Raw genomic sequence first — 27,647 nt, forward strand, 5'->3', positions numbered from 1 at the left:
GTGCAGTTTTATCTTTTCTGAGTGGAATTCAATACTGACATTTCAGCTTCTTTATTTTATGGAATGTAATTATTAAATGTTTTTCTTTTATCGAAAATTTTACAAAAATAATACATGCTTATTTTAAATCAAATAGTACAGAAGTATATATTCCCAGTCCTGATAAATTTGATGATGAAAATATTCTGTAGCTGATAACAGTCCTGCAAAAATGTTGGAAGGACGTAACAAATTGTCTGAGGACAAATTGCCATATGTCTAATATAAAGTTCCATTCTGTTTATTCAGGACCACTGTGTGAAGCAGTGGTGTCAACCCTGGCTGCTATACAATTAGAATCACCTGGGAAGCTTTAAAAACTATACTGATTTCTAGGCCTCACTTCTCAGAGATTCTGATTTAATTGGTTTGGGCACTGCAACTTTCTTTTTTATAAAGCTCCCGGGTGATTTGCAGCTGGATTTGAGAACTGTAGTGCTAAGTTATACCCTAATTTTATGGAAGTTTTACTATGCTTTATAGTTACAATGTTACATTCTCTAACACTTGATATTTTAACACTACCTGTTTATATTATAAGCACTTTAGAACTTTAAAAGAAATAGGCTATTAAAAGAGGTAAAATTTTTTTCAAAGGAACAGTGACACAACAGGATCTGTTTAAAGAGAAAGCATGGCCATATAACTAGAGTGTGAAATCCGGAGCTCTGTTTCTCTTCAAATCCCAGCTCTGCAACCTGCTTTAAAACATCTATGTATCTCTCTATATAGATATTTTAATATAATAAGTAATACAGTTGGTAAGCTTAGGTTATTTTGGGTCTTAATCTGCCATTGACATAGAAAGGTTTTCCTTTTTTTGAATTACCATCTCATCTATTGATTTTACACTCTCCTATTATAGAAGGCATATCTGTTTTTAAAATGAATAACCAGTTTTATTTATACTGAATTTCTCATTTCCCACTGGTTATGATCCTTAAAGCTAAGGGCAGCTTAAATATTAACAAAACTCAAAAGAAACAGATTTCTTTGATATCAAAGCTCTATTAGATAGTGTCTCTACAAATCAAAATACTGGAATAAATGAGTTTTCTCTTGTCAACCATTTTAAAGAATTGAGTGTGGCACATGACTCCAAAGAAACAGGGTTTGCTTTAAAAAATATATCATCTTTTAGAACTTAAACATCAAAATGAATGTTGTCTGTCAAAATAGTTCCTTTGGGATATTATCTGATATCATTTAATGGTGTTGCTGATTTACTATTGTTTGACAATCTATTGTTTTTTTTTAATGAGACGGTCTTATAATTTGTTTAGCAAATTATAGCTTGTGTTGTATATTAACTTACACTGACTTCTAACCAAAACTTGGTTTAACAACTTTCTCTTGCTGTTTCAAGTGATTGTTGGGGCCAAGGAATGCCAGGTGGAGAGTGCGGATGAAGTGATGAGTCTCCTGGAGCTGGGGAATGCAGCCAGACATACAGGCACCACACAGGTCAACGAGCACTCTAGTAGGTCGCATGCAATTTTCACAATCACTATTTGCCGAGCTGAGAAAAACAGACAGGCAGCTGAAGATGGCCCTTGGCAGTCCCCTCGGCATATTGTTTCAAAGTTCCACTTTGTGGATTTGGCTGGCTCAGAAAGGGTAACCAAAACGGGGAATACAGGTGAACGGTTCAAAGAGTCCATTCAAATCAACAGTGGGCTACTGGCTTTAGGAAATGTCATCAGTGCCCTTGGGGACCCGCGCAGGAAGAGTTCCCATATTCCATACAGGGATGCTAAAATTACCCGACTGCTGAAAGATTCCCTGGGAGGCAGCGCCAAGACAGTCATGATCACATGTGTCAGCCCATCCTCCTATGACTTTGATGAGTCCTTAAATTCTCTCAAATATGCCAACAGAGCACGGAACATTAGGAACAAACCCACCGTAAACTTCAGCCCCGAATCAGACCGCATGGATGAAATGGAACTCGAGATTAAGTTGCTTCGAGAAGCTTTGCAAAGCCAGCAGGCTAGTATCAGCCAAACTAGCCAGACCCATCCGGAAGAGACTCTCGATAAATACAGGATCCATTCTCTCGAGGAGCAAGTAGTCCAGCTACAAGGAGAATGTCTCAGTTACCAAAATTGTATAGAAGAAGCCTTTACCTTCCTGGTGGATTTAAAAGACACTGTCAGACTAAACCAAAAGCAGCAGCACAAACTACAGCAGTGGTTTAACATGACCCAAGAGGCCAGGAAGGTGATCCCCGCCTCAGTCAGAGGGCGCCGAGGCGTCGGGCACACGGAAGAAGGGCCACAGCACATTACAGTTCTCCAGCTGAAGAGAGAGCTTAAGAAATGCCAGGTACTTAGACACCATTTTATACGTAATTCATTTAAGACTTAAGTTTACTTGGGCAAGTACCTTTTGTCATTTTGGAATTTGAGACCTTTTCTTTAAAACGATTATATGTAAAATCTCCTTATTTGCCTTTCCCTTGCTGTTTCTTTTTCCTTTTTCCTTTCGTATTGCTTTCTTCTCACAATTCATATTTTTTCTTGGTTCCTCCTCTTTTCTCCTCTAACTAAAAAGTGTTTTTCATGATGTTTTATTTATTGTTGTGGACCCTGTTAATAATTTAGAGGATGGAAAGAAACACAGTTTTAGAAACAAAATTGTTATAGTTTATTGAGTTTTTCTTCTTCTATGGGTCAGTGGTTCTTGAAAGTAAAAAATACTTCATCCCTAGAGATTGGATTATGAATTATTTCATTAAACAAGTTCGTATTTTTAATATTTAAGGAGTATAGATATATGTATATCGAATATATATATATGGAGTTCAGAGGTACATTTCCCCACTTCTCATTAAAAAACATTTATGAATGAAGAATAGAAGGGGGCTATAGTAGAGAATAAGACACACCTAGTTCTGATTGCATGGAGTTTGCAATCTAGAGTAGTAAACGGAAATTTCTACATTCCTTAAATAGCATGGTTCCCAACTTCCATCGTTCTGTTTTTTAAAATAGAAAACATATAGTTAAAAGCATAGCTTTCTAATTTGGCGTCTTTCCTCAATATCTTTTTGTATGTATTAGAAAGAAGTTATTAATATTATTCTCTATTATAGCAGTTCTCAAAATTTTCAAGTATATTTGATCAAAAAATATTAATTCATTTAAAAATAATGACCCCAGTACATGATAACATAAAGAATATTTTTCCTAAAAAATTACTATTTTCCAAAACAAATTTAGTGAGAAGAGTAGAATTATTTACAGTTTTGCATATCTTTTTGATATCTGGCGCAATAGAAGGCAGTTGGATTTTCATATCTGCTTCAGCATTCAGATTGTTTCAGTATATTGTTTTAGTTGAAGTAAATGAAGAAAATCCAATCTCATATAGATTAGTTGGGAGAGAGCAGTGTTTTAATCACTTTTTCAGAATAGTTGAGGGTCTTCTCCTTCTCCTCTTCTTTCTCCTTCCCTTCCTTCTTAAATGAGGATAGGGTTTTGCATTCGATTTTTCCTCCCCCAGCCATCTTTTAAGGAATAATCTGAAGCCAGCATGCTTATTTTAGAGAGAATTCATGCATTGGATGGCAGTGGTTTTTGAACTTTACTGCCAAGGCAGAGGAGAATGAGCAGGTACCCCCAGGGGCCTGGAAGCACGAACTGTGTCTGCTTGGTTCTTCACTGTAACCTAGGTGCTATCATCATGCACTGGTCATTTGGAAAAGATGTGTTTACTAAACTATGCCGGTCTTCCAAATGTTGGTCCTCTCTCAAGAGTTGACTCATTTCATTATACAGTATTTTAAAAAATCACATCAATGTCACTACTGATCACATCAGAAAAGTCTTTTGAGTATTGGTAGCAGTCATGCTCACAGTAGCAGGTACGTTTTCCAAAATTTTCATTTTTGCATGAAACTTGAATTTTATCATTCGCAACAAATACTGTTAATTGTTTTTCTTGAAATGGTAAGTTCTTATTTTAAAACCATTTCTGCCACATAACCCAAGTGAATAACTAGTTTATCAGTTGTTCTTTCAAGTAAAAAAAACTGTAGTTTATCAGTTATTCTTTCAAGTAAAAAATTGTAGTTTATCAATTGTTCTTTCAAGTAAAAAAACTGTAGTTTATCAGTTGTTCTTTCAAGTAAAAATGATGTGCAGGAAAAAAGTGGATAGTTCAGTTTGAATGCAAACAATTGCAGAAGTGCTTTTCCTAGAAACAACTCTTGCCCTTTGGTATGTCACACAGAATGTTTAAAACAAATTGTTCTCAAGGGTTGAGATTCAGTAAAATTACTAATTTTTATTGTTTCACCAACCTAAGTGAACCTGGCTTTTTTATTTATTTGTACTGTGAGTATATGGCAGAAAAAGATTCAATTGACTACTAACACAGTTGATACTTCCTTTATTTGTGCTAAGAAATCAGCTGTTTTACACACCATTGCTTTTACACCATCAGTGCAAATGTCAACATGGTGAAAAAGGTAAGTATTTTCTTAGTGTTCTAATTAAAATAGTTTTGACCTCATGGACACTCGGAAAGGATCTAAGGAACACTCTGAAAGAGTCTCTGTGGACCACACTTTCAGAACTGCTGCTCTGTTACAAAGCCTTTAGTACTTGCATATAAGCATTTAAGGTTGTAGTTTTAAAATCATGTTTGTTTTTCTAAAGATTTATTTTATTTATTCCACTCCCACACATTGTTTGTGCTTGCTTCTGCCATCTGTTTGTATTCTTTTTCGGAGACACTGCAACTGAACCTGGGCTCTCCATGTGGGAGGGAGGCATCCAATCACTTGAGCCACCTTTGCTCCCTGCTTGTTGTATCTCTTGTTGTATTTTGTCACTGTGTCTCTTTGTTGTGTCATCTTGCTGTGTCATCTTGTTGTATCAGTTCACTATGCCAGAATGTTGTGTCAGCTTGCTGTTTTGCTTATCTTCTTTAGGAGGTGCTAGGAACCAAACCCAGGACCTCCCATGTGGTTGGCAGGCACCCAACTGCTTGAGCCACATCCACTTCTCATGTGTTTGTTTTTTTTAAGACGGTAACTTTGCTCTGCCTCCTTCCTAGTTAGAGCAGATTTGGCCCTTTTCATTGGTATTAGAAACTGGCAGAAAAGGAAGTACTGATAATTGGAAGCTTGATCTTTAGGGGTGCATATAAGAGTTGGTGATAGAAAGTGCTTGATTCTTTCATGTTTCTAAGGTGGCTAAAATTAGAAGTCCATAAAATCCACTACTTGGTGATGGCATGGGTAATAACTTCCTCTCTACATTTGCTGGAAACTCTAAATTTAAACTTGCCACTTACAACTATGTGTACTCTAGAGTTTGATTTTCCAGAGATGATAATCTTAAAAAGGGTTCCATGATCAGGTTAGTTTGAGAGGACATTAGATTGTAAAAAGCAAATAGGTTTCTCAAGTTCAAGACTTTCCAGAACTTTGAAAGTGCTCGTGTATATTATGAATGTCAAGGTGAGAGATACAGCATTGAATACTTTCCAATTTTTAAAAATGAACAACCCCCCCCCCTTTTTGGGGGGGGAATTGGCTGAACTAGTCATTTTTGGGTACCAGTGAATAGTAAATATAGAAATGATTAGTGTCCCATTTCATTCCTTACCTTATATGCTTCTGGAAAAAAATTGTTTTTTTCTTTATAACTTCCTTTTCTGTTCTGGTTTTCTGTGAAAGGCAGAATAACCTTAATGTTGGTTAAGAACATGGGTGCCAAACTCCCTCGTTTATATCCTGGCTCCTCTGTGTACCAGCTCTGTGACCTTGGGCAAATATCTGACCTCTCTGTGCTTTATTTCCCCATATATAAAACAGAAGCAATACTAGGACCCACCTTGTAGGATTGTGGTGAAGTTAAAACATTGTTTCTTTTTTATTTTTTTATTTTTTAAAAAGATTTATTTATTTACTTATTTTCCCCCTTCTCCTCCTCTCACACTGCTGGAGTTTTTTTGTTGTTGTTGTTTGTTTTGTTTTGTTTCTTTTTTTGCTGTCTCTGTTGTCTTCTCTTCTTGTCTTTCTCCTCTAGGATTCTATCCTGGAGACCTCTGATAGGTAAAGGGGTTCCCTGTCAATTGCACCACCACAGTTCCTGGTTTGTGTTGCATTTCTCCTTGACTCTCCCCTTGTCTCTCTTTTTTTATTTTTTATTTTTTATTTTTTTAAATTTTTAAAAATTCATTTTTAAAAAATATTACATTCAAAAAATATGAGGTCCCCATTCACCCCCCACCCCCCTCACCCCACCACTCCCCCCACAGCAACACTCTCCCACATCATCATGACACATCCATTGCATTTGGTGAATACATCTCTGGGCATTGCTGTACCTCATGGTCAGTGGTCCACATCATAGCCCACACTCTCCCACGTTCCATTCAGTGGGCCATGGGAGGATCTACAATGTCCGGTAATTGTCCCTGCAGCACCACCCAGGACAACTCCAAGTCCCGAAAACGCCTCCACATCTCATCTCTTCCTCCCATTCCCCGTACCCAGCAGCCACCATGGCCACTTTTTCCACACCAATGCCACATTTTCTTCGATTACTAACCACAGTAGTTCACTCTAATTAAGTCCACTCTAATCCTTACTGTATTCCTCCATCCTGTGGACCTTGGATTGGTTGTGTCCATTCCACATCTATGTCAAGAGGGGGCTTAGATTCCACATGGATGCTGGATGCAATCCTCCTGCTTTCAGTTGTAGGCACTCTTGGCTCCATGGTGTGGTGGTTGACATTCTTCAGCTCCATGTTAGCTGAGTGGGGTAAGTCCAATAAACCAGAGTGTAGGAGCTGAAGTCTGTTGAGGCTCAGGGCTTGGCTATCATATGGTCAGTCCAGAGATTCAGATCCCCTAGATATATCTTAAACCCCAGTACCAACTATAATTCTAGTAAAGTAACAGAAAAGGCTTGTAAAAAGAGATCACATCTGAGTCCAGCTCCATCATGCAGAAACACCAACTCCAAAGAAGGGCCAACTGACATGGCAGTGAACTCCATCTGCCATGACCATAAAACCTGTGGGTCTCTGTAGCCCTCAGAAGAACCAGTACCTGGGGTTGTATCTACTTTATTTGTCTCTGAGACTCTGCTCAAGTGTGCATAAGGGCAAGCCCTCTGATAATCTCCAGACTGTTTTTTAGAGACTCATAGCCATATAAACTCATTTGTCCTTTCCATTTCCCCCTTGATTTAGGTCAAAAAGCATTTTTAACTCCTGTTATTATATGCAGGCAGGGATATTCTGCTGGTCCGAGTTGAACCTTTTATTCAAGGTCATTTTCTAGTTACATCATCAGCTGGTACTTGGTAGTGATCCCTTGGCGCCAGGGAGGCTCATCCCCGGGAGTCATGTCCCATGCTGGGGGGAAGGCAGTGCATTTACATGCTGAGTTTGGCTTCGAGACTGGCCACATTTTAGTAACACGGAGGCTCTCAGGAGGGAACTCTTAGGGAAACTGCTGCTCTAGGCCTTGTTCTTATTTCAGATGCACAGGCTCACAAGCATAGTCATTAGTATCAGGGGCTCACTGTTGGACCCTCATTCCTTCCTGATCCTTGCCGTTGCACCCAGGGGACTGCCGCTGCTCCCCTAGGGACCACGACAGAGCCCCCCCTGGCCAGGAACCCAGCACCCCCCCAGCTGTTGTTTTTAATTGTTTCCACTATGAATGTATCCAAACATTTCCATGCACCCTGGACACATGCCCTGTATAACTCCCTGTCAACCATATGTCCCCTGTCAATAACATCCCATACCAGTATTCCTCCGCTGCCATTGTTGAACCACTCTGTGATCCAAAACTTCCTGAAAAGTGAAGCCCAATATAATGCCAGGTTCCCTTAATAGTAAAATGGAATATAGTGATGAGTTTAAAGGTTAGATATAGAATACATATTAATTTGGAGAAATTCTACATCCTATCTTTTTCTTTTCTTTTTTCTAATTGTTAAGCTTATCTTCACAAGAGTTTTAGATCACAGTAATTCATATATACAATATACAGTACTCCCACATATCCAATATAAAACCTTTTCCCTTCCACAGCAATAATCTTTTAACATATTCATACCATATTTACTGAAACTGATGTACAGATATTGAGACAATAGCTTTCAAACAAGGTAACATTTGTGTTTACATTGTGGTTTATACTTTAGGCTATACAATTTTCTAAATTTTTAGTTATCCTGTGTTTTACATTATGATTTACATTATTAGTCTATCGGCCCCTATATGTTTTTGGTGTAATAGTACATGTTTTATATCCATCCTTGTGTACTCTTGTGAAACACTTCTATTGCCCTCACAGTTCGGTTGGTTCCATCTATTCAATATCTATTTCCCCCTCCCCTTAGGGCCCACAGTGACAGTCAGTCTTCATTTCTTGAAGAGCCATGTTCAGAGATACTTGCAACATGCTCAACTGCCCTAATGCCCTGGGAGACACCATTTCTCTCGAGAGATACAGTTCGCTCTATTTGATGGCATCAGTCCTCCCCAGGATGTGGGTATACCTTCACTCTCATTATATGGGTCTCTACCCAATGGTATAACCCACTCTGGCAAAATGAGCATTCACATATTCCCTAGGAGTCTGTCCTACATCAGATTATCCCCTTTAAGTATCTTAAACAGGTAACTTTCCTTATTATATTTTGAAAAGGTTTTCTCAGCATCGTACTCTCAATGAACACCTGACAATCTCCTATGTTCGTATGTTACCCCACCCTCCCCCCAATTTCTTGGGCAATGTTACCCATCCGCCCATCCCTAGCCCCTCTCAAGCTTGCAAAGCCCCACCCAAAGGTAACCCTATGTCCCCATTTTATCCCTTCCTTGTACACATACTTACCTCCAGCTTATCATAGATTTCACTCATGTAGATGTCAGCTTGCATCCTTCCTCTATCCCACAGTTTCCTGTAAGCCTATCATCCAGTCTCTAGGTCTCTGAGGCAGCTTGGTTTACTTATTTCATATCATTGAGGGCATGTAGTATTTGTCCTTCAATGCCTGGGTTGCTTCACTCAACATAAGGTTCTCAAGATTCATCCATGTAAAACATTGGTTCTTATAAAGCTCGTGAAATGGTGCTTGGGATGTAGTAGAGCTCAATAAATTTTAGCTTCAGATTCAGTGGTAGCTGAGGGACTGGACTAAGTAGTTTGCAGGGCCACATCCCAGGGATTCCTGTGAGGGTAGCTTGGTAAAGCTTGGCTCCCAAACTAAGACTTGCTAGGCCAGGGGCAGAGCAGGTCTGCCTCAGAAGTCTCTCTCTTCTCAGCCTTCCTTTCCTGAGCTTGTTAGGCCAGCAGGTAAGTACTTACTGAAGAAAATTTTTAGCCAACATGAGATTGTGAATCATCTCACAGATGGAATAATAGCTGGTTTACTGTTGGAGAAGATATTGTTTGCCTCTTAAGAAGCTTGATTTTTAGCCACTAAGAAATTAATGTAATACCCCACTCCTTCATAAATATCTCTTAAGGGACTTTATTGCCTTTTATTCCAAATTGTGAGCACAGGAAGAATATGTGGACATGAATACACTCAATAGATAAACACTTTAAAATAAATAAATAAAACTTGCATTTATTAAGCATATGTAAAAATAGTGAAATATACAGTTTTTTTAAAATTGGAGAAGTAGGTTTACAAAAGGGTCATGTGAAAAATAACAACATTCCCATATACCCCTCTTTTATTGACACTTTGCATTAGTGTGGTACCTTTGTTACAATTGCATTTATTTATTTATTAAAAAAATTTTTTTTTTTTAGCTTTCCTGCATGGTTTGTCTCCTCGGTCATTGTCCATAAGACTCAGACAACCTGTAGGAATATGCAGGTGCAGGCTCGAGAGCCCGGCTTCATCTCCAGCGTTGTGGAGGGGGACTGTATGTCCCTGGGCTGAGCCCTGTGCTCCCCTGCACCACCTGGACAGAGCCCAGGGAGAATGACCCTCCCGGGCTATCCACGCTGGATACAATCGCGTTTAAATGTCTTCAACCAACAATTAATTGCCCCTAGAACAGGATACCAGCTAATGAGAATATTTTATAGGAAAAGTCACATAGGTCATATAATCATAGAGTTAGAAGGACCTGCATTTCCTCCTCGTTTGGTAATGAAGGATCCCTCCCTGTCGAGGGAGAGAAGCAGGGACTTGCCCAAAGCCCCATGGAAAGGCTGTGCCTGTGAGGCTGACCCCGTCCATGGCTTTCCAATGCAGGGGCCCGTCCGCCCAACCACGTGGCTCTTGAGAAGTCACGTACACGTTGACGTTGTATGAGTTAAGTCATACTTGTAAAGTAAAAATTATTTTTTCAAATCATCTGCTCGTTTTTGGCTTTCCCTGTTGGTTTAGTGGTACAGGGGTAGATCCAGATAGACCTTAATAAGGTCAAATCTCAGGAATTTGGTGTATCCTCTGTGTCATCTTGGGAAAAGGTTTTTTAATCTTTCTCAGCCTTAGTTTCTTCATGAAAAAGAAATTATAAGCCTATTCAGTGAGATTTTAAAGATGCCAAGTTATTATCTGCCATGAAGTAGGCCCTTAACAAATATTAATTTTCTTGTTATTTATTTAATTTGACATTTGTTTTAAATGTATTATTTGCATGTCCTAAGCTTACTTGAAAATAGCTGTAATTCATCAGAAATTAAGAAATAAAGACAACTTACTGAACTATATTTTCATACATCTTCAAAATATATTTCTTCATGGTGAAAATGTACAAAATCAGTACATAGTTACTGATTATAGCTTATTTACAGAGACAGACTTTATTTACATGCCCAGATGCATTCTTATGCCCAATGGGCAATGTTTGGAAAAATGTCACCCTTTAATTTTTTTTTTGTTGTTATTATATCAGAGCTGTATGCTCAATTTATTTTCCTTTGGCTCCTTCATCTCTCTGATCATTGTTCGATGTCTCTGCTCACTGTCCTCTCGCTGCGTCCACTTATTGTCTGCTCATCTTTAGGAGGCACTGGGAACAGAACCTGGGTCCCATGTCAGAGATGGGTGCCCAACTGCTTGAGCCACATCTGCTTCCTATTTATTGCATCAGCTCATTGCGTCAGCTTGTTGTGCCTGCTCGTCTTCTTTAGGAGGCACTGGGAACTGAACCTGGGAGGTAAGTGCCCAACTGCTTGATCCACATCTGTTCCTACTTTTGATTTTTAAAAGCCATATGGCAGGGAGCAGATGTGGCTAAAGCAGCTGAGTACCTGCTTCCCACATGGGAGGTCCTGGATCCGGTTCCTAGTGCCTCCTAAAAACAAAACAAAACAAAACAAAAAACTAACAATAAGCAAACAAACAAAAGAATCAACTTAGCCCATGTGGCTTTTAGTGGTTAAGTGCTGGCTTCCTACTTACAAGGTCTGGGGTTCAATCCCTGCCCTGGTACCTCAAAAAAAAAAAAAGGCCAAATAACTGGTTTTCATTTTAAAATACAGTAAATAATTCTAGAACCCAAATAACTAGTTTTCATTTTAAAATGCAGATGACAAGTTTTGTGGTGTCATATGGGTTTGCTTGAGTTTCCACAGCCTCAGAGTGTTTTCCCTGCTTATTTCACATGTGCCTTCTTTCCCTCCTAGTGTGCTCTCGCTGCTGATGAAGTAGTTTTTAATCAGAAGGAACTGGAGATGAAGGAACTAAAGAACCAAGTGCAAACGATGGTACAGGAAAACAAAGGACATGTTATATCTTTGAAAGAAGCACAAAAAGTTAATAGATTACAGGTAGGGTTTCTTAATGTAACTAGCTCTGTAGATTTGGTTGAAATAGGGCCTAAATAAACAATAGCATTTTAAGTGATAAGTGGGAACTTCTAGAGAAATATGTTTCAGTTGAAGAGTTCTAAACATAGGTACTTAAAAGAGTTACTACATTTTTCCCTAAATTGGTTTAAAGGGAAAACTTAATTTACACATCATATTATGGGTTTTTTTCTTCCTACTTTCCCGCTCCATTGTTTGCCAAGATAATAGGCAATGTGATATTGTTAAGATTTGGAAAGTAATCATATCAGTACATTTATATTCCATCACGGATGTGCTCTTTAATGTTGGTAAACTTTCACATTCTCTGTATCTTAAGCTTTTCTAGTAACATGGATATGCCTGCGATGCAACATAGTATGGCCCTAAATATTGTATCCTTGTCTCCTCCCTCCCCTATTAGCTTATTTCATTAAAAACCTTTTCCTGTCTATTAGGGAGGAACTAATACCCTGAGAAATAATCTGATCAAGCAAAAATTAGATTCTAATTTTGGCATTTTATTTTTGTTTTTCTTTAAAGATTTATTTTATTCCCCCCCGTTGTCTGCTCTCTGTGTCCACTCACTGTGTTCTTCTGTTTCTACTTGCACCCTCGGCAGCACCGGGAAACTGCATCTCTTTTTTGTTCTTGTTGTTGCATCATCATCAGCTCTCCATGTGTGCGGCGCCACTTCCTGGGTGGGCTGTGCTTTTTTCATGTGGGGCAGCTCTCCTTGCAGGGCACACTGTTTGTGCATGGGGCACCCCCTGCTGGGGCATCCCTGCGTGGCACGGCACTCCTTGAGCGCGTGCTCTGTACGTGGGCCAGCTCACCACACAGGTCACGAGGCCCTGGGTTTGAACCCTGGACTCTCCCATATGGTAGGCAGATGCTCTATAGGTTGAGCCACATCCACTTTCCTGTTTTTCTTTTTTACCCTTCTAATCATATAATTTTAAAACATACACTAAAATGTTTACAAAGCAAAACTGTGTTGTTCAAGATTTACCATCAAGAGAGCATCTGAGTAACCATTGCCCAGGTCAAGACTGCCAGCCCCTCAGAGGTCCCTAGGGCCTCCTTCCCACATCCCCCATATCCCCCTCAAGGGAGCCACTTTCCCTTTTATGGGATTCATTTCCTTGCTCTTCTTTATGGTTTTACTATGTAAGTATCCCTAAACACTAGAATTTAGTTATTGGAATTTTTATAAATGGAATCATACAGTGTATAGTCTTCTATATCTGGTTGCTTTTATTGAACATTTTGTTTGTTCTGTTTATCTCCATTGCATATAACTGTAGCTTGTTTAGTTTTTTTTTTTTTTTAGGAGGTACTGGGGATTGAACCCAGGACCTTGTACATGGGAAGCAGGTGCTTAACCACTGAGCTACATCTCTTCCACAACAGCTTGTTTAGTTTTATAGCTACATAGCATTCCAGTGCATGAATATAGCATATTTTATCTGTTCTATTGTTGATGGACGTTTTATTTTATTGTGGTTTTATTTTGCATTTCCCCGATGACGATTGAGGTTAAATACTTTTTCATATGTTTTCATGATTATTTTGATATCCTCTTTTGTGACATTCTTGTGCAAACTCTTGCCTGGTTTTCTTTTGGATTGTCTGTCTTTTAATTAAATTGTAGAAGTTTATTAGTTTTTGTGTGAGTTCTTTGTCAATTATGTTTTTCTCCCTTCTGTGACTTGCTTTATACCATCAGTGGCCTTTTGATGAAAAGACTCCTTGTTGTAATAAAATTCAACAATCCTTGTCTTTATGATTAATGATGTTTGTCCTCTATTTACCAAGTCTTTCCTTTCCCCAATGTCTTAAGGTTACTTTCTATCTTACATTACATGAGGTTTATTGTTTTGCCTTCCATATTTAGCTCTATAATCCTCCCAGAATTGATTTATGTGTATCTGGTAAGATAATTATCAAACTTCATTTTTTCCCCTATGTAAATATCCAGTTGTTCCAGCATGATTTAATGAAAAACCTTGCTTCTCCACTGTTTTGAGTGCCATCTTTGTCATAAGTTCAGGTCCATTTATACATGAGTTAATTTCTGTTTTAGTCTTTTTGTTTGTCTATCTTTGGGCAAATATCACATTTCTTGTTTATTATAAATTGATATTAAATCTAGATATTTGGTAGAGGAAGGCCTCCCACTCTGTTTTTGTTTTTGTTGTTGTTTTTATGAATGTCTTGCTTATTCTATATAAATTTTAGAATCAAGGGCTACAAAAGCTTTTTAGGATTTGGTTGGAATTGCATTAAACCTGTAAATTGGTTTGGCATAAATTGATATCTTTTGGTTACTGAGTCATCAAATCCATGAACATGGTATTTTCCTCCATTTTTGTAGGTTTCCTTTGGTTTTCCTCAGTAATGATTTATAATATTTTGTGTATATAAGTATTATACATATTTTCTTAGGTTCATTCCGAAGTACTTGATTTTTCTTTTTGTATAACTGTAAATAGTATCTTTTTAAATTTTCTTTTTTTCTAACTGATTGTTAGTATGTAGAACTGTAATTGACTTTTTTTTTCCTTAAGAGGTTCCAGTCAATGAATCTATGACCTCATATATGCAAAGCAGATACTCAACCACTGAGCTACATCTGCTGTGCTGTAATTAACCTTTGAATATTAATATCCTATATTCATCACCTAAATTCACTTTTAAATTCTGATTATCTGTATATTCTTTTGGATTTTCATTTTCAACTGTATCCTCTACAGATAATGGCAGTTTTATTTCTTCTTTTCCAATCCTTAAACCTTTTATTTCTTTTTCTGACTGTTGTGCATTGGCTGGGATCTCCAATATAATGTTGAAAACTAGTGGTGGTAACAAGAATACTTGTACCAATCATACGGCAAAAGGTTTCTTCATTTCACTATTAAGTATCATGTTTGATATGTGGGTATTTTGTATTTAGTTTTTATCAAGTTAAAATTTCTTCTCTTCCTTTTTTGCTGAGAATTTTTATTGTGAATGTTGAATTTTATTTATTTTTCTTTATCACATGATTTTTCTCCTTTATTCTTTTTTTTTTTTTTAAAGATTTATTTATTTATTTAATTCCCTCCCCTCCCCTGGTTGTCTGTTCTCTGTGTCTGTTTGCTGCGTTGTCTTCTTTGTCTGCTTCTGTTGTCGTCAGCGGCACGGGAAGTGTGGGCGGCGCCATTCCTGGGCAGGCTGCACTTTCTTTCCCGCTGGGCGGCTCTCCTTACGGGGTGCAATCCTTGTGCGTGGGGCTCTCCTATACGGGGGACACTCCTGTGTGGCACAGCACTCCTTGCGCGCATCAGCACTGCGCATGGGCCAGCTGCACACGGGTCAGGAGGCCCAGGGTTTGAACCGCGGACCTCCCATGTGGTAGACGGACGCCCTAACCACTGGGCCAAGTCCGTTTCCCTATTCTTTGAATATGATGAATTATATTGCTTTTTCTAATGTTAAGCCAATCTTGTGTTCTTGTAATAAACCTATTTTTTGTCATGCTAATATTCTTGTGTTGGGGGCTACTGGGTCCATTGGTTCACTAGAAAGATGCAGAGGATTCAGCATATAGCTATACTCATGGCTAAGATTTATTACAATGAATGGAGCAAGATCAGCAAAAGGAAAAGACATGTGGGGTGACATATGCCCAATGGAATCAAACCTGATGTGCTTAATTTCCCCAGCAACAAGTTGTGACATGTAATATATTGTCTACCAGGAAAGCTCCGTAGAGGCATAGAGCCTAGGGTTTCATTTGTTGTGTTTTTTTTTTTTTAAAGGTAATTTGTAGGTTTACAGAAGAATCATGCAAAAAATACAGGATTCCCATACAACACCCTATTAGTGATACCTTGCGTTGGTGTGGTACATTTGTTACAATTGATGAAAGTCTTTTATAATTGTACTATTAACTATAGTCCATGGCTTAATTTAGGGTTCACGGTTTGTGTTGCGCAATTCCTCAGATTAAAAAAATTTATTCTAGTAGCAAATGTACAATCTAACAATTCCCCTTTTAACCACGTTCAAATATATAATTCATTGATGTTAATTACGTTCACAGTGTTGTGCTGCCATTCCATTACTATCCATTACCAAAAATTTTCTATTATCCCAGATGGAAACTTTGTACATTTCAAGTCTTAGCTCTCTTGTTCCCTACCTTCACTCCATCCCTTGATAACCGATATTCTAGATTCTGACTCTATGAGTTGGCTTATTCTAATTGTTTCATATCAGCGAGATAATACAATATCTGTCCTTTTGTGTCTGGCTCATTTCACTCAACATGATGTCTTCAAGTTTCGTCCATGTTGTTGCATGTATCAGAACTTCATTCCTTTTTATGGCTGAATAATATTTCATTGTATATATATACAACATTTTATTTATCCATTTATCAGTTGGTAGACATGTGGGTTGCTTCCATCTTTTGGCTATGAACATCAGTGTACAAATATCTGTTCTAGTCCCTGCTTTCAGTGCTTTTGGGCAAATAGCTAAAAGTCGGATTGCCAGGTCATATGGTTACTCTATACTTAACTCTCTGAGGATGTGCCAGTCTTCCCAGGGCTGTGCCATTTTACATTCCCACCAGCCATGAATGAGTGTTACTAATTCTCCACATCCTCTCTAACACTTGTAATTTTTCTTTTTCTTAATAGTAACTATTCTAGTGGGTGTGAAACAGTATCTCATTGTGGTTTTTTGTGTGTGTGTTTGTTAGAACAACTCAGCAAAATAAAATTCTGGTTTATTAGTGGACATCATTGTTTCACACATACATCAAACAAGCCAAAAATTAAAATTAAAAAAACAAAACAGCAACTTCATAGAAAAGAAAAAGGAAAAAAAAGAAACCTTTATCTTTGGCCTTTTTAACCATTTCACACAAACAACCACTGATATTACAGCTGAGTACATAAACAAAAAAAGTTACTGGAATGCTCAGAATAAGATTGCACTTTGTTGTTTTTGCTTTTTTTTTTTTAACCCGGTCTTTTTTCACCTTTGAGATTATAATGAACACTTCATAAGTAAAGTCAGAAGTAGGACAGAGAACCTGAGAAGGCGGGTTTCCTGGGCTTGCGCTCACTCATGGCGCATGTCCCCTCCTTTTTCTGTGAAATAAGACCTTCTATCCCTCCTGGGAGCTCTAGTATGTGCCTTAAAGCTGGAAAATCTTTGCCCAGTCTCTTTCAACTTAATTGTTTCTTAAATTGCTTTAGCTGTCAACAAGTTGCTTCTGCCTCCAGGGCCAGATTTGGCAGTGGAAGTCAGAAATGTTTTCTAGTTCAGTGTTTCATGCTGCCACGTTGGCACCTACAGGTGCCCCAGTATGCACATAAGGGTTACTCTCTTCTGTCCAGAAAAGGATCAGAAAGGGTCAGGGATCCACAACGGGAGCACAGGCTGGCTCCACCCTCTCCTCCCCTCCCCAGGCCAGAAATCGAACCCAGGACCGTGCCTGTAGGAAGCCATCACTCAACCACTGAACCACATCCACTCCCCGCCTACCATTTTTAAATCTGGGTTTTCTTGATTCATCACTTGCAAAGTTACAGCAACCTATTAAGTGTTTTCCAGAGTTTTGAGGTAGATGGCTTTGTCCAGTTTTTTGCTATTTGTTCCAAGATTCTGTGAGGGGATTGCACCCTGGAGTATCTTACACTGCCATCTTGGTTGAGTGGAAGTCTCTCTCCTACCGTTTTTTCTTAAGGAGGTACAAAAATCGAACCCGGGACCTTGTACCTGTGAAGTAGGCACTCAACCACTTGAGCTACATTGCTCCCGTCTCCTACCATTCTTTTTTTTTTTTTTTAAAGATTTATTTATTTATTTAATTCCCCCCTACCCCGGTTGTCTGTTCTCTGTGTCTATTTTCTGCGTCTTGTTTCTTTGTCCGCTTCTGTTGTCGTCAGCGGCACGGGAAGTATGGGCGGCGCCATTCCTGGGCAGGCTGCTCTTTCTTTTCATGCTGGGCGGCTCTCCTTACGGGGCGCACTCCTTGCGCATGGGGCTCCCCTACGCGGGGGACACCCCTGCATGGCAGGGCACTCCTTGTGTTCATCAGCACTGCGCATGGCCAGCTCCACACGGGTCGAGGAGGCCCGGGGTTTGAAACGGACTTTGGCCCAGTGGTTAGGGCGTCCGTCTACCATATGGGAGGTCCACGGTCCTACCATTCTTAAGCTTTATTTTCCTGATTTGGCATGGACTATGTTACTGCAACCCTCTAACTTTTCCAAAACTGTGAAGTAGATGGCTTTGCCAGTTTTTGCTGGTTGTTCAAAGATTTGTGGTAGAGAGAAGACTGGATTGTCTTGTTTCCCATGTGTAGGGTATTTATTGGGGCCTTTGGCCTAGCTTGTACCAAAATTACTTACCCTCTGAAGGAAAGCAGGTGTTGAGCATAAATCACATTTTTTGTACAAACAGTTTGGGCACAATGAGCCACTGTTACTGGTTAGGGTGGTAGGAACCCTTCTGAAATTCAAGTTCCTAGACACCATATCTGTATTAGCCAAAGGGGTGCTGATGCAAAGTACCAGAAATCTTGGCATTTATAAAGGGTGTTTTTTGGGGGTAGAAGTTTATAGTTACCAGGCCATAAAGTGAAAGTTACTTCCCTCACCAAAGTCTCTTGCCCCCTGTTGGAGCAAGATGGCTGCTGACGTCTGCCAGGGGTCATCTTCCCTCTTCCTCCTAAGGCTCCGTGGTCCCAGCTTCTTCCAGTATCAGCTGTAGGCTGGGATAAGTCTCATATCTCTCCCAGGACTCCTTTCTCTTGGGCTCAACTGCTCTGGTCTCTCCACAAGGTCAGCTGTAGACTATTAGGCTCTCTCTCTTCCCAAGGCCTCTGCCGTGTCTATGGAGCCATCTCTATTCCTCGGTGTTCTTCTCCTCAATGTTTACTTTCCAGAACTCCAGCATCAAAACTCTCTCCTCTGCAGTATAGTTTTCTCTAAGTCCCAGCCCACCAAGAGGGCAGGGACTCAAGGCCCTACTGATGTGGTGAAATCAAAACCTTAACTATGATTTAATCAAGTTAGATGTGAAACCTCTGAAGTTAATACAGTCTATTATGATATGCCCAGAAGAACAGATCAGTTTATAAACATAATCCAATATCTATTTTTGGAATTCATAAACAATAGCAAACTGCTACACCATCCAAGGGCCAACCATACAAGCAGGCCTTTCAAAGATAGCAGTCTGTTCTGCTATATTAACTCTTCTCTGCACAATTTTTCTAGATTTGGTTTGGTATTCTTTAGTTTAGAATTTTTGCATCTATATTCTTGAGTGATACTGGCCCATATTTTTCTTTCTCATAATGTTCTTTATTTTTTAAAGATTTATTTAATTTTTAAGTTTTTCACCCTTCCCCTCCTCCCACCCTGCTGTTTTTGCTGTTTGTGTTCTTTTCTCTTCTCGTTTTCTCTCCTCTAGGATTCACCAGGATTCAATCCTGGAGACCCCTGATAGGGAGAGAGGCTCCCTGTCAATTGTACCACTCCTGTTCCTGGTTTCTGCTGTGCTTCACCTCGACTCTCGCCTTGTCACTCTTTTGATGTTTCATCATCTTGCTGTGTGACTCACTTGCATGGGGCACTGGCTCATCACGCGGGCACTCATGCAGGCACTGGCTCACCACCTGGGAACTTGCATGGGCACTGGCTCTCTGTGCAGGCATACTTTCTCTTCTTTTTCACCAGGGGACACCAGGGATCAAACCCAGATCCTCCCATATGGTCGGTGGAAGCTCTATCAGTTGAACCATATCTGCTTCCCCTCCTATAATGTTCTTGTCAGATATTTAAGCAAATTGTATTGGCTTCAAAGTCTAGGCTGGATAGGATATCCTCTTTTTCTATGCTTTGGAAGAGTATGTGAAAAAGTGGTGTTATTTTGCCTTAAATGTTTGGTTGAATTCACCTGTGAAGCCATTTGATACTGGAATAAGCTTTATTTTTCTAGGAATTTGACTACTTTATTCAAATTTTCAAATTTATTGGCATGTTTTATTTTTTTTTAATATTAATTTATTTCTCTCCCCCTCCCCATCATTGTTTGTGCTCACTGTCTGCTCTCTGTGTCCTTTCATCCATTCGTTTTGTGCTCGTCTTCTTTTTAGGAGGCACCAGGAACCAAACCTGGGACCTACCACGTGGGATGGAGGCGCCCATTGGCTTGAGCCACTTCTACTTCCCTGTATTTTTCTTTATAGTAGTTTATTTCTTTTAATGTCCTTGGGCATGTTATCATATCCCCCTTTTCATCCTTGGTCATTTGTGCCTTCTTTCTCTCTCTTTCTGTTTTAAAATCTTGATCAGCTTCCCCAGGGGTTTATCAGTTTTATTAGCTTTTTCAAAGAGGTAACTTTTTTACTTTGTTGGCCTTCTCTATGATGGTTTTATTTTTTATTGATTTCTTCCCTTATCTATCTTTCTGACATTTTTAAATAGATGCTTAGTTTGATTATTTTTAACCTTTTTTCCTATCTGCATTTAAAGGTAAAATTTTCTCTTAAGCTTATCTTTACCAGCGTCCCCCATTCAGCTAAAAATATTTTATTTATTTATATTAGTTTTTTTTGTAATTTTTCTGGTTTACACAGTTATTTATTTCCATCATATGGGGAATTACTTTTTTATCTTATTAATTTCTAGCTCAGTTGCATCATGGTCAGATAATGTACTGTGTATGATTTCAGACCTTTAAATATGTTCACACTTGCTTCATAGTTCAGAATAAGGCCAGTTTTTGTCATTGTTACAATATTATATATGTTTTAAGTGTGCTTGGAAAGAATGTTTATTCTAGAGTCTTCTTTCCTTATTGGAAATCATGTTTCCAATCATGAAAATCGCATTATTGAAATTTTTATCTCTACTCACTTTTTTGTTATTATTTTCAGGGAATTTAAAGAGTAAAGTTAAAATCTCCCACTGTGATTTTGGGTATGTTTTCTCTTTGAACTTTTGACAATTTTTGCATTATATATATATCAAAGCTATATTATTAACTACTTACAAATGTAGAATTGTTACATCATCCTTGTGAATTGACCTTATAATTTTGAAATACATCTTTTTTAATCTCTTTTAATGGTTTTTGCATTAAAGTAGACCTCTTCTGATGTTAATATAGCTATACCAGGGTTCTTATTTTTTTAACAAGTCAATTTCATTGATATATATTAATAAAGCATATAATTCATCTAAAGTGTACAATCAGCGGTATTTGGCATAATCACATAATTGTACATTCATCACTTCAGTCATTACAGCATTTTCAGTATTCCAGTAATAACAAAAAATTTAAAAAAACAGACAAGTTTTCTTTTGATTAATGTTTACGTGGGCCTCTTTTCCAATCTTTTTAATCTTTCTGTGTCTATTTCAGTTGTGTTTCTTGTAAGCAGCATGTAGTTAGATGATTTTAAAATCTCTTTATCTTTTAAGTATTTGTTTATAAATTTAACACAATGACTGTTATATTTTGGCTAAAATCCAATGTACCTTTTATCTGTCCTGATTATTCTGTTTCTTTTCCTTTCCTTTTCGTTCTTACCATCTTTTGGATCAACTGGATAGTTTATTTTTCTCTGTTTTTCTCTTTTTTTTTTTTACATTTACTCTTTTTTTTAGTGGTTACCCTAGAGAGTACGGTATGTAAGCTTGAACTTATTCAAGTCTGTTATTATGTGGTACTTTTACACTTTGCTAGGACAATGTAAGGACTCCATTTAACAACTGCCACTGCCCACGAACTCACGCCATTGGTGTTGTATATTTTAATTATTTAAATACATGATTTTATAAGGTGTTTTTATCGCGCAGCATGAGTACAAACTTTATGGATTTATTTTTCCTATTTAAATAGAAGTGTTTTGATGAAATGGCAATTTCTTGTTTACCTAACTTGGTACTTGTAAAATAAAGATTTTACAGTCTTAGAGCTTCCTGGATTGGATACATTGCAAAATTTTCTTTGGAGAGTATATAAAAGGTAAATCTCTCTCTCTCTCTCTCTCCCTCTCTCTATCTCTCTCTCACACACACACTTTCACGGACACACACACACCACACACACTCCTGATATACAATTAATTTGCTCTGCTTTCGATTTCTAAGTTATCCTTCTGCTCAGGACTGCCAGTTGGTTGTCTTCTATCTCTTCGTGCCCTTGTTTTCTTGGTCACTGAGTAAAAACCTTTACTTCATTACAGTTACCACATTACCTCTCCTTTGCTACCACCACTGCTGCCTGCAATTCTTTCTCTTCTTTTCAGCTTTCTTGTCTCGTTACTACTTAGATTTCGCTTCGAAAGCCCATACTCTTTATAATGATCAGCTAAGTAGAGTGCTTCAGGTTAACAAACCAATCACAGTATATGGAGCATTGTTTTTGGTTCTTTTTCTTGCTGCTTACTACTCCAAAGTTTTTACCATTCAAAACAGTCCTAGATATTTGAGAACACCAGTAGGCTAAATTGGATAAATGAGGTTTTACTGTAGTGTTAAGGAAGTTGTGATGTTCACCAATGAGAATTTATTTTTAGTCATCATCTATATATGTACTGAGTTTTCTATTTTTAAAATTCTTTTCTTTCTTTTACAAAGAATGAAAAAATAATGGAACAACAACTTCTTGTGGATCAACTGAGTGAAGAGCTAACAAAACTTAACCTGTCACTGACTTCTTCAGCTAAGGAAACATGTGGAGATGGGCCAGATACCAGGATACCTGAAAAGAGACCATATACCGTACCATTTGATAACCACTTGGGGCATTATATTTATGCTCCAGCAAGACCAGATTCCCGGAAGGTAAAGTCCAAACAATATTTTTCTTATTTTGAGATTTAAAAAATATTATAAATAATATAATATCACAGTATATATGTACATATTCTAAGTAATTTTTCTCTATGGTTTTGTTGGACTTTTGAGTATATACATTCATCTGAGCATGCTTATTTTTTATTAAAAAGCAAGTAAGCAAGAGAATTTATAGTTATATTTACAGGGAATTGTTGGAGAAGAATTATCTTCTTGCCATCATATTTTCAAACATGACTGCCATCTTAATGAATTATTTTCTTTTAACCACACCAGGTTGAGATGAGGTTGGAGGGTATTTATTCTGACCTGTGGTCTGTGTTTTATTTTCAAAATGACATTTATTATTCAGTCTTGCCAGTTGACATAATCAAGACCTTATAAAAATCAGGATGGGTTTTAGTTTTAATTTTTGTTTATTTGTAAATTTGGGTGTGGGTGATAACTATATGTGCATACTGTTATCTTTGAAGAATCACCAAGAAATCTCTTCCATGAAAAAGTCTAATTAGCAGATTCATGAACGTTGGTCCCTATTACTAATTTTATGATGGGAAACATTGGCTTTAGTGAGATGTGTGGTGGTTAGAGTCAAGAGGCTAAGAACTATGCGATGCAAGTGATACATGAGCAAAGGTCAGAGACTTGCCGTCAGGCGGGTGTAGATGTGAATTCCAGCTCTCTGTGATGTAGCCCTGGACATGTGACGGGGCCTGTGTGAGGTGCACCTTCCGTATCTGTAAAGAATGGGGGCCCAGCGTGGCTGACCCTGGGCATGCCCCACGCAGAGCCTGACCCGTGCGCAGTTCCTCAGAATGTGTCCGTGGAGGGCATCTGCTGTGCCCCAGGCTCTGGGACAAGTGCCTCAGTGTGATAAGACTCATGTCATCCTTACCCACAGGCTTTTCAATTTCCAGTGGTTGGCTTTTTAAATTTCAAACCGTTGCTACTAATTTCGACTTTAGTTTGGGGAGTTATTTTATTTATTTATTTATTTTTTAAGAATTCTGCCCCCCCACCAGTTGTCTGCTCTCTGCATCCATTTTACTGCGTGTTCTTCTCTGTCCGCTTCCGTTGTTGTCAGCGGCACAGGAATCTGTGTTTCTTTTTATTGCGTCATCTTGTTGTGTCAGCTCTCCGTATGTGTGGTGCCACTCCTGGGCAGGCTGAACCCTCTTTTGCGCTGGGCGGCTCTCCCCTTGGGGTGCACTCTTTGCACGTGGGGCTCCCCTACACGGGGGACACCCCTGCATGGCACAGCAGTCCTTGTGCACATCAGCACTGCGCATGGGCCAGCTCCACACGGGTCAAGGAGGCACGGAGTTTGAACCACAGGCCTCCCATGTGGTAGGCGGACACCCTAACCACTGGGCCAAGTCCGCTTCCCAGTTTGGGGAGTTATTGACATTTTCTTTATGATTGAATATATGGTAAATTTTCATGGAACATTTGGAGAAGAAATTGTTTCTAGGAATTAAATTTGATATCTGTTCATGCAACTTTATGTTCATCATGTCTCCATAATGAAAAGATTTTTTTTTTTTACTGGCTAGCAGTAATGCGAAAGAATTTACTGTTTCTGTCCAATCTTTTAATTCTTAAAAATAACATTTTTTTCGGTTAAAAAGTTGCCCTTAGTAATTCATTCTCTCTTCTCTGTTTTGCTCTGTTTCCTGCTACACGCACACTTTCTCTGGGGAGATAGCGCTCCTGGGGCTCTGTGAGAAGGGTTAGGCCTTTCAATTCTAACCTCTAATTGTTTGATTAGACCCGAAACAGACATGACTGGAATAAAGGCTTCCACAGTCAGTGTTTCAAGTGAGCAAATTCTTAGTTATTAGTTTTAACATTTCCTTCTATGCCAAAAGAACCCTCCAGACCCCTAAAAAAGAGAAAAAGGAGGAAGAGGCAAAAGTCCTGTGATCAGCAGTGCTGAGAGTTCTTCTGGCCATGTCTCTTGCTTAGCCGGGTCACTCCAGCAGACAAGAAAAGGCAGGCTTGCATGGGAAGGCACAGCCTGTCAAGCTGGTTCAAGTCCCGTTTGCTGTTTCATTGCTCTAAGGGTAAGGGGAATGCTTGTATCAAATACCAATACTAAGTTAAGCCAAAGAGGGCATCTGAAGTACTATTTTATTTTCTCTTGTATTTTTGTCTCCTTGGCAGAATTCTGGCCACTCTAATATTTTCTTGAAATGAAAATGGTCTGGCGAGAGAAATATTTCCTTAACTTAAAATACTTTCAAAGGAAAAGGGCAAAATGGCTTAACTGTTTCCTAAATTGATTACAGAAGGAGTTTGATTTTATTGATTTTATTTCTTATTTCCTTATTTGAACATATTGGAGGGAGAGAGTATCCTATTTATTTTTAAATGTATTTTTAAATTTTTTATATTTTGTACATATACTTTCCTTACCTGTTTTTCTCACATAGCAATATGTCATGAACATTTGACTGTCATTAAATATTCTTTTATAATGAATCATGAATTTTCATGGCTGCATGCAATATTTTATTCTAAGGGCATAACATTGTCTATTTTTATCCTATTGTTGGACATTTATGCTGCTTCCAATTATCTATTAATCTGAAATGATTAACACCAAAATGGAATAATAGACCATAGCCATTTATGCAGAAATCATAAATAAATTGCTCATTACAGGTAAGTACTATACAGGTAAATAAAAGAAAAGGTATCCAATTATACCAATTAATAAGAAAGCAGAAAAAATACACTTGCCTCAATAAATGCCAAAAGCCCTCTGAAGAAATGCCAAATTTAATCTTGCTTTAAATTTAAAAAAACTAGTAAATAGGATATAATTAAAGCCAAGAGCCAATAGTATGCATACTAAAAGTTACTTTGGAAAGAAAAAAAACAAAGATGATCCTAGTCATTGCTTAGGTTTATTATAATACTAAAAATGCTGGTGAAAATCTATCATATTGCATTGATTGTTAGACTCACACATTTTGTTATCTTTGACAATGGGATGTGTTTTACGGTTGATGGTGTGTCATAATTTGACTGCTTTTTTTTCTCTTTCTTGATGGTATAAAAATAATAGTGTCTTTTACATAGGATGACATTTTAGATTTGATGAAATATGATATTATGAAAAGGAAACAGTGCTATAGATAAAATATATATATATATATATCACTTCCTACCCTTGGTATAAGTGTGTACTAAGAAAACCAACCAAAGTGTTCTTAAGGGCTATATCTCAAAAGCTCAGGAATCTCCAAATTTGTAAAGGTGGAAATATTTATAAAATCTTCTAGCTTTTCCTGAATTACCTTTTTGTTGAATCATGAATTTCTTGTGCATAAACCCTCACTATAGGTTAATAGCCTCTTCAGTTTTCATGGAGTTGTTTTTTTTTTAAAGACAAACCAATTTTATTTTATTGGGCAAAAGATTTTGAATAGACTCTTCAGAAAGATATGTGAATGACCAATAAACACATGAAAAAGTCTCCAACATTAATAAGTCAACAGGGAGAGGCGAAGTAAAAGCACAGGGATATATAGTACAACATACTCATTAGTATGGCTAAAATTAAAAGACTGAAAATACCAAATGTTGATGAGATTATGGAGCACCCAGAACTCTCAGACCTTGTTGGGTGAAAGTATAAAACAGTACAATCACATTGGGAAAAAGTCTGGCAGTTTCTTTTAAAATGAAATAGAATCCCTGCCTTATGACCCAGCAGTTCTGTTCCTAAGCATTTACCCATGAGAATATGCCCACAGCAAGAAAAATTTAGAAACTTCATTCAAAATAGCCCAAAACTGGCAACCGACCAGGTATTACCAACAGGAGAATGGGTAAATAACCTAGTGTTTATTTCTTTACCATGCAGCCTTTGAAAGGAATCTGTAGAGATAGTAGAAAAATAACATCTGACTTGGGTGAAGAAGCTTGAGCAAGTTGCTCATCCTCCCTGAGTCAGAGTTTTTGCATCTCCATTACAGCTGTGGCAGTCCCATGCCAGTGGATTTTCCAAGGGTTGAGGTTGCATCTGCTTGGTCACTGCTGCATGGACCATCTCTTATCCTTGTAGCTGGCAAATAGTAGGTCTGCAATACCTTCTTTTTGAATGAATGAATGTGCATTAGATTCTTCTCAGTGCCACTTCAATTCTCTCCTCACTGAGATTTTATCGATCATACAAAAGCCATTTTTTTCCCCTTACAAACTAACAAGGTGCTTTTTTGTTTGTACTTTTATTTTTTCAAATCACTTCACTGAACAACAACAGATCTGTGTCAGATGTATCTGCTGGGCTGTGGACCAGACTCTTTCACTTGCTAAACAACTGATTCCTGCAGAGAATGCGAACTTCACACACCTATTCCTATAGAACATACCAACTTCACAAATTACATGTCATGAACCTTTGGAGAACTCCTCAAATAACTGAAACTACAAAGTTAAATTTATGAAAGCCAAACTCTATGTAAATGAGTTAACATATCTGATGAACTAAAATCAGATAGGGAAGCAGATTTGGCTCAACTGATAGAGCATCCGCCTGCCACATGGGAGGTTCAGGGTTCAAACCCAGGGCCCCCTGACCCATGTGCCGAGCAGGCCCACACGCAATGCTGATGCATGCACGGAGTGCCCTGCCACGCAGGGGTGTCCCCGACATAGGGGAACCCCGCATGCAAGGAGTGCACCCCATAAGGAGAACCGCCCGTGCAAAAAAAGCACAGCCTGCCCAGGAGTGGTACTGCACATACGGAGAGCTAATGCAGCAAGATGACACAACAAAGAGAGACACAGATTCCTGATGCCGCTGACAAGAATACAAGTGGATGCAGAAGAACACACAGCAAATGGACACAGAGAGCAGACAACTGGAGGGGGAGGGGAGAGAAAAATTTTTTTAAATCTTAAAAAATATATAAAAAAAATAAAATCAGATACATCCTT

General features: G+C 38.3%; 1 protein-coding gene and 1 non-coding gene across 6 annotated transcripts in view; one reads left to right on the forward strand and one right to left on the reverse strand.

Annotated features, from left to right (window-relative positions):
- The window catches only part of KIF27 (kinesin family member 27), a 98,905-nt gene that overhangs the window by 16,197 nt on the left and 55,061 nt on the right, over window positions 1-27,647 (forward strand). For 4 of the 5 annotated variants that reach the window (XM_012519102.4, XM_023584321.3, XM_004449459.5 and 1 more), the window contains exons 4-6: window positions 1,406-2,364; window positions 11,668-11,811; window positions 22,482-22,688. In XM_012519102.4, the coding sequence (XP_012374556.1) occupies window positions 1,406-2,364; window positions 11,668-11,811; window positions 22,482-22,688 (1,310 nt within the window). The remainder of the gene's footprint in view (window positions 1-1,405; window positions 2,365-11,667; window positions 11,812-22,481; window positions 22,689-27,647) is intronic. The other variant, XM_058301594.2, reaches the window with a different exon arrangement.
- LOC111760243 (small nucleolar RNA SNORA73 family) lies at window positions 9,834-10,039 on the reverse strand. The gene has a single exon (XR_002793996.2). It is a non-coding gene; the product is annotated as a small nucleolar RNA SNORA73 family (small nucleolar RNA).

This window comes from Dasypus novemcinctus, chromosome 8 (genome assembly GCF_030445035.2).
Source record: "Dasypus novemcinctus isolate mDasNov1 chromosome 8, mDasNov1.1.hap2, whole genome shotgun sequence".
Lineage (NCBI taxonomy): Eukaryota > Metazoa > Chordata > Mammalia > Cingulata > Dasypodidae > Dasypus > Dasypus novemcinctus.